The 12,225-nt window shown below is 38.4% G+C and overlaps 1 protein-coding gene across 12 annotated transcripts in view; it reads right to left on the bottom strand.

The window, feature by feature from the left end:
• The window catches only part of CACNA1D (calcium voltage-gated channel subunit alpha1 D), a 167,715-nt gene that overhangs the window by 64,047 nt on the left and 91,443 nt on the right, over positions 1 to 12,225 (bottom strand). For 11 of the 12 annotated variants that reach the window (XM_021533037.3, XM_021533101.3, XM_031505912.2 and 8 more), the window contains exons 10-15: positions 5,359 to 5,446; positions 4,641 to 4,667; positions 2,938 to 3,098; positions 2,135 to 2,360; positions 1,783 to 1,990; positions 82 to 202 (exon numbers count right to left, since the gene is read on the bottom strand). In XM_021533037.3, the coding sequence (XP_021388712.2) occupies positions 82 to 202; positions 1,783 to 1,990; positions 2,135 to 2,360; positions 2,938 to 3,098; positions 4,641 to 4,667; positions 5,359 to 5,446 (831 nt within the window). Of the gene's footprint in view, positions 1 to 81; positions 203 to 1,782; positions 1,991 to 2,134; positions 2,361 to 2,937; positions 3,099 to 4,640; positions 4,668 to 5,358; positions 5,447 to 10,925; positions 11,004 to 12,225 lie in introns of all 12 variants that reach the window. The other variant, XM_077786104.1, reaches the window with a different exon arrangement.

Here is a 12,225-nt window from a genome sequence, read left to right as displayed (position 1 = left end):
CCCCTCCCAGAGGGGTTTGGTTTGGTTGATGTCCCTGGCTCACAGCCCCACGCTGACCCTTCCAGCCAGTGCAAAGGATACAGTTACCACAGATGAAGAGGATAATGAAATATATACAGACGATCATGCCTGAGGATGAGGGACCACCGTATGCCATTATGCCATCATACATGACAGCATTCCAGTCCTCCCCTGTTAGGATCTATGGAGCAGATTTTAGGAGATTAGTGCATCAAAAGTGAACAGAGAAACACATTTCCTCTGACCACACAGCACAACTAACCTCCTGTATGCATAAAGCAATACCATGTTCTTTTCATGCGTTGTTTTAAAATTCCCATTTAAACAAACATCTCCTGAAAGCTTGGGTTTAACTCTAACAGCTTTTATTTTGTGCTATGCATTTATATGACTGAACTTCAAAGGCAAAAATAATAAAAATGAAATTTTATTCAAATTTTATTGATCTTGGCATGCCAAAGTAGGAGTCCTGGTTTTCAGAAATGCCACTTATGTAGCAATGCCAACAAATGTCCATCACTGAAAAATCAAGTTACTATATGCTTTAAGGTTCTTTTTTTCTTCATTTTTAAAAACTGGACAAAAATCTGTACTACGATAAAAATTCTGAGTATTACAATGCACTTCATGTATTTCTAAGAAACTTAAATATTATCAGTTCCATCCTGAGAAAATATGTAATAATCACTCTCCTTCCAAGCAATTAAATGGTTGTTTAAGAAAATTAAATGCATGCCATTTTCTAAAATTCATTTCTGTACAGCTAAACTTATCAGACTAATTTTCATTGCTGGTGAGCATCCAACAGACTACTTGCTCCTGAATATCTTCTAAAGCTGAAGGAATCTCCATTCCTTTGAAAATGAGACAGCATAAAATCTGAATAAAATGTAACTCGGCTCAGCTGGAAAGGATAGCCTTAAGTTTTTGTAGGGGCAATGTCAAGTCAAATGTGAACACTTTTCCCCATAAGGAAATTTCTCATTGATATTCCCATATCTTGAATTAAATTGAAAGATTTTCTGCTTGCTCTGGGCAGCCACCAGATGGGACTTCCATCAAAGTGACAGGAAGCCAACACCAAGGTGAATCCTGCAGAATCAGCTTTTAACTCTCACCTACAATGGCTGAAACCAAATATTGTGGTAATGTACACAGCCAAGAGTGAAAATGGTGAGCAAAACAAAACCAAACAGACTAATTCCAGTACCCAAACTGGGGAAAATATGTTTTAAAAAAGAATCACAAATAAGTGAAAAGTAAACTCGAAGTATGTCCCTACCATTTCACTAGTAGCAGACAAGTTTGCCTTAAGATTTTAATAAAACCTGGTCTATAAACAAATTAATGCTTATTTTTATCTTATAGTGATATGACCGCAATGTAAATATGCACTCTTTAAAGGCTTCTTATTTTTTTCTTGCTTGAGAACAGCTGAAATGTTACACAGCTAACAAAGTTAAAGAAAATAATTCGATCAAAGTAAATATGACACTCCACCTCTTGTTCTAGTCATGTGTTTGATAGAGAAAGGAGATTTAACTCTGTGAAGTAACACGACAGCTATGTTGCATAGATAGATCAAAGAAGATATGAAACAAATGGTACAAATGGTGCAAAGTTACCAGAGTACTGAATTTAATGAGCAGAATGCTACTGAAAGTAAATAGTATTCATGATTTTATTTTCAGGCAACACGATCACTTAAACAGTTTTGTTGATCAAAGGTAAAATGTCTCATACGGGATGAAAGAAAGTTACCTGGAATACAGTTAAAAGGGCTTGTGGAAAGTTATCGAAGGTGCTCCGTTTTGTTTGAGTTTCATCAAAATTAAATTTGCCTCCAAACAGCTGCATTCCAAGCAACGAGAAGATTATGATGAAGAGGAAAAGCAGAAGCAACAGTGAAGCAATGGACTTCATTGAGTTTAACAAGGATGCTACCAAGTTGCTCAGGGATGCCCAGTGCCTATAAATTAAAATGCGTGTGTTAACACACACCAAAAAAACCCCAAACAAAACAGTAAAAGAGCAGTGCATGATGAAGTATTACAAAACAATTGCTGATCACTCTTCAGCTATCCTTAGAATTAGCAGTATTAGATAATCTTACCTTGTTACTTTAAAAATACGCAGGAGACGAACACAGCGAAACACTGAAATTCCAAGGGGTGACATAATTTCCAACTCCACCAAAATGGTTTCAACAATGCCACCACAAACAACGAAGCAATCAAAGCGGTTAAAGAGAGAAACAAAATAGGCCTGTAGGCCCAAGCTGTACATCTTTACTAACATTTCACAGGTGAATAAAGCCAGAAGAACTTTATTTGCGATATCTGGAACAAAATATTAAAGAAAAAAATATTCTGAATTGCCTCATAGATTCCATTTTTATTTTAACATATTAGTACCATACTTTCTATATGAGTTTGCAGCTTTTTGCTTAAAAATGAAGTACTGCTTTTTATGTTGGACTGTAGTTGATGCTTAAGTGGCAAAAGTTACACGAGGATGTAAAGCTTCCTGCCAGCTATAAACTATTCATCTTTCCAATATGTTGTGCAGTTCATGGTTCCTCAGCTCACAGCTTGAGTCCACACTGTAAATTAAGCAACCAGCCCACAGCAAGTCCTGCTGTGCCAGTTCCCACTTCCTCCTCATCTTTCAAGCACAGTTTCATGATAAAAGTACAGTTATTTACAATTTATCATTGTCAGGTCTGTGCTGCTGCATTACTCAGCTGTGTTACTGCTATGGAAATCAAAGACCAATTCAGCCATTTCTTTTATCTCCCTCTGGCTGGGCTGAATATCCTTCAGACAGCAAACAACAAAATGGCAAAGTACAAAAGTAGCCACTGATAGAACGCATCTACCCATAGTCAAGACCAGGACAAATAATTTTTGACTGTACCTTGGATCTGGGTCAGCCAGTCAGGTTGATTGTAATGCTCTGATGAGATAGTTAACGTGTTCAAAAAGACCAAGACAATAACAAGCCAATAAAATGTGACAGATTTTACTGCAGCCCTACATTTTCTTCTGTTAAAGCGGTTCCAGCGACGCCAGCGTCGACTGAAAGTTCAAATAAAAATAAATTTATTATTATATGGAAAATACATATGAAGTTAAGGAGAGTGTGGTTTTCTTCTGTGTAGAAAACAAGTTCAATTGTTTCTGTGTGCAGGTGTATTCTCATAAATATGTGTATACTACTTCAATAGCTGTGTAAATCATTACAGTTGCAGGTTAAGGACTGCTAACTTGTTATTCCTTTTTTTACATTTCCTTATAGATTTCTAAATGTAAACCACAACATTTGGAGACTCCAATTGCCTGTGACATAATTAGATTAAGCTGCATTTAACATTTCATTGGGTAACAAAGTATAACTATCTTTCCAAGGCCCCATACACTTAATAGCGATAAAGAAAAGTCAATAAATCCACTCAGAATTCAAATTAAATTCCATCTAAAAATGTAGGCTTTGAGTTAAACCACAAAGAGAATTCTGGCAGGATTAAACAGAATAGGAATGCTGGGGTCACCTTTTAGAAATCTACCCTATAACATCAGAAATCTTCTTCAGTAAGTCCTAGAGATTTCTACTGATGTGTACTGAAATTGTGTCAGTGGGCAAATGTCTGTAAAATAAATAAGAGTGACAAGCTGAGGCTGTACCTAGATATGAGCTGGATTCACAAGTGATGGTATCTCCTTGGACTCATAAAACTAGATTTCTCTCCTTCACTTCTGGGAACACTGTTCAAGCATTAACTAAGTTGTCTTTGTGCATCTTAAATTTGTACTTGTAGTAATGGAAATTAATACTGGTTTTAGATACCAGTGCAGACGTTTCAAGCCTTTGTGGTATTCTAACCATATAAAGGAAAAATATCCTGCCCTGACCTAAATCAACGTGAAGTTCAAGAACATTCTTATCTTGCCAATCCCCTGCTCTAAGGTCCATGTCCACAGCCATCAGCAGGATGCCTCACTCCCTAGGTAGCTTAAATTGTTTTTACACTTACAGAACAACCTATCATTGCAGTCCATGAGACAAGAACAACAATGGTGGTATATCTCATTTATAAGACTCACAAGCAGGCTCAAACTGCATAACTCCAAGCTTTCTGAAGCCAGTGGGGCTATTTTTTTGTTTTCCCCAAAAAGATGTGTGGAATCAGTGACAGTAAAGTAAAGTATATCGAACTGGTACATATATGAATGTGTATCAATAACATAGGCATACATAAGCAGACTACAGAAGGAAAACAAAAATTCAAAAAGGGGAATAGCAGTAAATTTCTCCATTACACTGATACAAGTAAAGTCATGTTCCCAAAGATTAACTTCTATTTTGACTTGTAGTGCAGCAGGTAGGCGAGCCTGCAATGAAAAGCATTTTCTATTTTCATCCAAAGGCATTTTGACATTACTTTCAAAACAATATCCTTGATAAGTTATGGCCTGACTTACTTTGTGCTCAAACTCAATGTACTGACATTGCAGAGTAACATTCCAGAAGCTGGAGTGAGGATCAGCCCAGAAGAGTGAGAATTGGACCAAGATTTTTTCATTTACCTTAGAATGTGATTATAAGAGGAAAATACTGACCTGAACTTGGATTTTGAGATGGTTTGACTAGAAGAGAAGGGAAAATACATTTTTAAGAATGGGGGAAAGTAATTAACAAATTCATTTTCTTTAGAATTTTGCATTGGCATTACCCATACATGAAACAAACTTTTAACAAAATGCATCGTGAATGTTGAAATTTTTTTGTCTGTTATTCATTTTCTGAAATACCGTTTCCAAAGCCTTACAAATTTTATTAGTGAAAGAAAGGAAATCTCCTTTAAAACTCAGTAAATAAATAACCAATAAACATGTAGAAGCTGCCTGGAAGTAATGAAAATCTGAGCAAATAAATACTGAACACTATGGGTTATAGAAATATTCCCATACTTTCAGTTATTGTCTAAAAATATATATTCTCCAGGTCAAACACAATTAACAGAAAATATTTGGTTTTACTGTTGTTAGAAACTTCCATTCTTCTCTTATCATTCTGGACAAAAATCATATTTTATAAAAGCTTTCAGAAAATCACTAATTCCACTCCAAGCTGAGCGGAATTCTTTTATATCATCTTAACCTGAGAATTTTAGGAGCTCTTTAATACTTTTATAATTGGTCTAATATCAAACTCCTGCGAGTGCCATACGAAGCCTGGCTACGTCACGGCACTTTTGGCTAAATGAACAGCGGGGAGAGAGGGAGCTTTGAGATGCTGAGCTGGTGGGGGGAGCTCAGCACCCGCCCGGGCACTCACCAGAGGCTCCCGCAGCACGCCGGGCTCTCCCCTTCCCCGCTGACGTTCTCCGTGTTCACCGACTCGGTCTCGCTGGTGGGCATGCTCGCTGTGGGGACACAAACCTGTCTCAGCGCCAGGCGTGGCACAGCTGGCATCTCCTGGCCTGGGGCAGGGCTGCCTGCAGCTCTGCTGAGAGCCTGGAAGATCTGAGGAGTCGTAGATGAAGTCAGACACTTCATCAGTCCTCCTCTCTCACCGAAAGGAAGCACACAGAATTCCAGACGGAATTTTTTTGGTGTGTCTTTTTAGTGATTCAAGGAAATTGCATACACTGCAGAGTATAAAGTAGAGGAAATTTGTACAAAGAGTATGCTACCCCAGCAAAGAAATTAACCTGAGTTAGATTCTGAAGATTTTCACTTGGAGAAGTGTTCTGTTAACATTTTGGAGGTGCTTTGCAGTTGAAGTGCTATTAACGAGCTCACTGATTCCACGGGATATCATCAAATTTCTAAAAGTAGGAACAATCACACTATGGTCACACTGACCACTCTTTGCTTTTACTGGAATTATGAATTATTGAGGCAAGATGCCAGAAGTTAAATGTGCTGCAAATACTGTGTGAGCAGCAGGCAGGAGCAGGGCAATGGGAGAATGGTCCTTCAAAGCATGATGAGAATTACCACTAATAAAAAGGGGACAAGTACAATTGCCATAGAGTGAATTACTACATGTATAGTGGATCATGACTGAGTGGTTAGCAACTGTGGCTAATGGTTTTTTAGACAAAATTCATTTTCAGCTGGCTCATCACCATTCATCTTCAAATCAGCTGAAATATAGAGGGAGGACACCTTTTGTCAAAAAGTGTTAGGAAATTATGAACAGCCAAAGTTCTCAGTATTTCCTCCCAGGGGAGAGCACTGCTTCCATGTCTGCAAAGCAAGCATGAAAGGATAACCTCAGAAACAAGAAAAAGATAAATCAATGTTGCTAGTCTATACAGTAGAAACACCAGTTAAAGTAGGAAACATAAGAGAGGTGCAAGATGCACTGAAATGACTGTAAAACAGCAAGAACAAAAGAAAAACAGAGCATTCTAAAGGTATACCTTCCACTGTTCTGATGGTTTGTTTGTTTGGTTTATTTTGTTTGGTTTGGTTTGTTGGGAAGGGCTTAAGCCAATGTCTGTGAACTGAGAGTACTCAGGGCAATACATTGTCAACTTCTGAAAGTGAAATCTCACTATTTTAGTAGCCTAAAGGATGATATGAGATTTAATAATCAGACCCTGAATTTTCTGATTTGTGTACAAATCAGGCACAAAGTGATAAGTGTTAGAAACAGTCTCTCTTCCCACCTCTATATTGCCTCAACAGCAAAATGAAGACAGAGGGGAGGGGGAAGTGCTGGTTTGGTTTCTGTGCCCATCCGTCCCACCCAAGCTGGAGACTGACAGGTCTGTGCAGGCCAGGTACTCAGCTACTGCTTACAACAGCTGAGAATCTGTCCCCATAAGCAACTCACTGTTATATGGAATGCTAAACAGAGTGGCATAACAAAGAAAGATCCAAAATATCCATGCAGGTGTTTGAATAAACAAAGCACTTCAGGCAGTAAGCACAGCAAAACCTTCTTTCACAAGGTTCTTCTGTTCTGATGATTCATTTAAAGTATTACTATAATGACTTTACATGTTAAAAGTCTCTGGTTAGCACCTGCAAGTGTCTCAATTCTGATATCATGCTTCCCTTTATAATCAGTTTTAAAATAATGAATTTTGCTAGTCCCGTAAGAACTTCACAGCTTACAGAGTTCAAAAGGAATTTCACTCAAAAGTAAAGAAAAAAAATCTTTGGTGTTCAAATTCAACTATTAAAATTTCAAAGGGTTAAAGAACAAAAATCATAAAAATAATTTTAAACATAGTCTCAGGGCTTGAGGACTAAGAATCTTTATTTTAAAATGTCAGTTTCTTTTGAAATAACTACAAGTATGTATAAGCATACCCTGTCTGGTAAAGAACTGGACTGGTTGCCTTGTGCCAGGTGACATCACTGCTGTTAGAGAACACAGCATTATAGTCAGCTAATGATGAACATTTCAGCACTTGTGATGAGCAACTGAAAACTAAAAGTGATGAAGTCTTGTTTCACACACTATTAAGAGCTTCCAGGAAAACACAGCAAGGCCTACTTCCACAATTATTGCATAAGTGCAATGTGTCCCACACTTGTATTTCAAATTTATCAACCCTTCTGAAAAAAGGTACCTAGAATCCAGTTCTTCATAAACTGTCACTCCTCCGAGTGACAAAAAACTCCATTTAATGTAAGTAATGTAAATGCAAGTACATGTAAAAGCGAAGTAATGTCATTTTAACTCAAGTCTACCCTGACTTTGTGTTAGCCCACAATAAGAAATATCATCCCCCTTTGAACATGATTATGTGAAGAAAAACAAAGTAAAATTATCTTTCTCCCTGCTGAAGTGAATGTCAGTTCTGCTAATTATTAAATATATCAGAATGTTACTGTTTCAGACACCACAGGGCTCTTGCTGCATCTCTATCAGTGACTTGCAGGTGCTGTATTACAAATAGAGGAGGGGAAAAAAAAGAACCAATTCACATTAGAAACTCAGCTGTCATTATACTGTAATTTATATGTCAAAATTGAAACTTGACAGAAGTACTGAGAAAGGCACCGTGTGGAAGTCCAGCTCGAGCAATGCCAGCAAGTCATCAGGTCTTTAGCCAGAAGAAAAGAGCAGCACTGCACGTCCACATCCACTCTGCTAATGCAAGCAACCTGCCAGGTCTCAAAACAACTCAGCTCCATGGCCACAGCTCCATAAGGGCAGGGGGTGTCCAAGAGGCAAACACAGTTTTGAGAGACTTGAGAGACAGATCTCAGCAGGGTCAGCTCTGAGATCTGTAAACTGGCACCCTGGTATTGAAAGGAAGATGCCAAATTTTGTCTTTCCTTTATTCACCTTTTGCCCTTATTTTACTGGCATTCTTCTGGTAAGATTATCTAGATTTCTAGATCTAATAATCTCTTGAATTAAGCTAACTGGTTTCAAACAAAAGAATGCTTGCATTAGACATTATAAGCAACCCATCCAACATGCAGCTTAATACTTTCCTGAGTGGATAGAAAACAGGTCAAACACATCAACTACTACATTTTGCTTCTGTGGATAAGAATATAACATGAGAAAAACAATCCATTGTATTCACGAGGTACTCTATGGAGCTTTCAGACTTTGGAGCAGGGATTTCAAATTCCACTCCAGGATGTAAGATAACACAGTGAAGAGCAAGACACTGTCTATCAGCAATGGTGTGCTCTCGCCAGGTAGAGTTAGAAGAAATAGTGTAATCCTGAAATACAACAATTCAGTGTCACTGTAGATTCTAGAAGCAGACTAAACTATAACCTGAATTACTGAATTGTGGTTTCAAGTACTATTGTTGGAAATGTTTTCCTCTCTAATGTAAATTATTAAAATTTTAGCCTGTTTCAACTTCAACTGTGCACTTTCAATCCATAGGCTGATGTCATTTTCACACTGGTGGATGTTGGGCAGCCTTGTGGTTACACGCGCTGAAGGAAAAGTGCTGCAGAAGTAGAGAGATCTGCACAGCTCATCAGTATTGGCTACTGCAGAGAATCTTGGCATTATATTAAACTGGCAAAATTTTAGATCACTCTTACAAGAAAATTCATGTTCTGTTTGCTAGTAACAGCCAACCAATTCTTTGAATTGTTGGCTTCAAAATTTTCCTAATTCTTTCTCAAATTAGTACATGAATTTTCTGAATCCTTTTTACCTAATCTTTGAGGTAGTCAAACAGGAAAATAGAGTGAAAAAAAAAATCCCCAAAGTGGCAACATTATAATTGCAAATTCATCTCAAATTTTCCTAAATCCGCTGTATGCCCAGAAAACACTTCATAAAGAAGTGGCACTATCTCTTCTGACTGTGAAGCTTTGTGGGGTAAATTCAGTTTAAGGAAAGCCTTCTTGGAAGATGTTTTCCATGATAGCGTAGCAAGATATCTTTCTCATAGAGCAGATTTAATGTTGTTGTGGATCATTCTTACGGGCTCTCTCTTTTTATAGGCAGCCCATGGAAAAGCAATATAAGGCTGGCTGCATTGCAGTGGAAGGCAAGCAAACAAATTGGGTTTTGTTACAGTAGCATCACTGAACCAACCACTTGTAGCCTGAAGGATGACACTGAGAACTTGGGAATGTTGCATATTCTACACACATGTTGCTTTTAATGGACATACAGGTAGAGGAATAAAAAAAACTATTTTATGTTGTGTTTCTAATCCAGAGACAGCCTAAGCTTCAACTTCTCAGATCAGCATAATCATCTCAGGAAGAAATAAACTTAGGCCGTTCATTTGTACTTTGGTAAAACCCTACTCACAGAAGGTGCACCTGTCCTGCAAGGCAGAAGAATCCAAGTCAGTGCCCATGATTTTGGGATGCCTTTGACGTGCAAGGTCAGGCACCAGCCGTGGCACAGCAGCCACTGCCAGCAGGTGCCAGGCAGTGCCAGGCTGGTCCCGACAGACATCAGAGCCTGACCCTGCTTGTTTAAGAGCTGTGTTGAAATACATAGTTCAAAGTAAAATTGCAAGTGTCTTCTCACAACTCTTATAGCAAACTGTGTCAGCACACAGAGCTGAGTGAGCTATCAGACAGTGATATGCAAATATCTATGTCTGACAGTTGCACAAGCAACTTCAAGCAGACTCGGTGTTTGTACAAAATGAGTCTATTGGGTCCTAGCAATTTCTGACTTAGAATTCTGCATTCTCTAAAGTAACTGGATGAGAGTTTCAGCCTCAGTCTGGGCCTCAATAGGAATTGTTAGGACAGCAAGAAAGCCAGCTGGTCAAATAACTTAGTTGCAGATAGGACTAAAACTAGATCTCCTAACTACTGCAAATGTGCTCATGTCAAAACAGGACATTTGCCAGTATTCAAACAGGCAGATTTGAAAATAATTATCATACTCTGAACCTCCTGTCCATCTCCAGTGTGGGTGGAGAAAAGTGAATAAAACAAATTACAGAACCAAACCATCAATAACAAAAGGAGATACAGAGAAAGCTTGTTGTGTTTTGTTAGATCCTACATCATAAGTATTAAAAGTAAATAGTAAGTATTATCATCATGCTGTTCTAAGCTTACACTATGATGCATTATAAAACTTGTAAAATACTTTCATTACTTTCTTCATGCCTAAATTTCAAATACATTTTTGACCCGTGTTACCTGACTTCCAAAAGAGAAAACCTATTCTTCAAGAAGAGCCACAGACAAAGACACTTCAGTGGAAATCTGAATGGATTAAACACTCTGCTTTGGGGAGGTAGAGCAGCACCTCTGTTTCAAACATGCACTTCAACCAGGAGGAAGGTCTGCATGCACGAGGGGTCCATGCTACAGAGGGGTGTGCCTCGGTGAGAGAGATGCAAACAATCTGTGCTCCCGAAAGCTACCACATCCAATGCAGTATGGGCAGAAAAGAAAAGTTCAACTGCAAATCCGAGCACGTTTTACCATGTTTATTGGAAGAACGGCCAAAGCAGCTAAGTCTGCTTTTCTTCTTGTCTTCCATTAAGTCAGCCAGTGTAAGCCCTGGGGAAGCACATGTAATCCCAGCAGCGACGCGGGAGGTGGCAGCAGTTGCAACGCAAAAAACAAAACCGTGTCCGTACACACAACACAGGCAAGGTTAGGCAAAACAGACCGACATCGCCGGCAGCACGACCGATCGCAGCTAAAGCCCTCACCTCTCACGCATCCTCGCATTTTGAGCTAAATTCGCAGTGCTTTGAAGGCAATGGAAGTTTTTGCATTGGCTTCAGGATAATCAGCTATTGGTTCATAATAAAGATTTCCAACTTTCACTAAAGGCATGCTTACAATTCTAGTAATTAAAAGGTATTCTGGTATTCAACAGAATTGAATACCTGCTCATCATCAATAACAGAGATGTACAAATGCATAGGATTTATAAATAAATGACTTAAAGATTTCTGTGATCAGAAATTTTCCAGTGCAGGAACCTCAACAACAATTTTAAACAATTACGTGACAAACTATTAATCTCTGACTTAACCATCTTTGAAATCTCTACCTTTGCCTGCCACAGAAACTTCTGTATCCTAAACCCAGAGCTTTTCTACATCATTGAGGAGCACCATGGTGATTATCCCTCTCCATAAACCAGCAGTAACCTGGATCACCCAGAGGTTTAGATATTCAAAGCAGGGACACAGTTGCCTAGAAGCCTGAAAATTATTATTCTATCTTGGGACCCATCTCTACTTCATGCTTCCAAGATGGCTCAAGAGAAAAACATCACTGGTATATTTCAAACGAATTTATTTCCTAAAAGTATCTGAAATGCAAGGAGGTGGAGCAACTCGGCAACCCTCCCTCCTTTACAGGTTGTTGCAGTTGATATTAACATTGAAATACCAAGCCACATATTTAAGGACTCATGCATAAACCCAGGAGTGTTAGGAGATTGCCTATTCACTGGAAATTTCCACACAAAAGTATATATGTCTGCCTGAAATTAATTTTTTGGCATTTGTCTTTAAGCTCTTTTAATTATTTTTCACTCTGCAAGTCTTCTACAACCTTTAACTTAGTCTAAAATTATGCCTAAATTAATAGTTTAGACTTGAAAGTTCTTTCAAACTCAGTAGATGTGCAAAGTATTTTTTTATCTGTATGACCTCAAAGCTGTTTAAGGAATGCCAGAATAAATGGGGTTTTTTGCAGCCTATTAACAAACATCCAATTTGAACAGGACAAGAAAGGTTCTCTGGATAAACCCAGTCCACTGGCA

This window comes from Lonchura striata, chromosome 12, assembly GCF_046129695.1.
Source record: "Lonchura striata isolate bLonStr1 chromosome 12, bLonStr1.mat, whole genome shotgun sequence".
Taxonomy (NCBI): domain Eukaryota; kingdom Metazoa; phylum Chordata; class Aves; order Passeriformes; family Estrildidae; genus Lonchura; species Lonchura striata.
Note: the sequence above shows the minus strand (reverse complement) of the source record. Positions and strands in the feature narration are given on the sequence as shown.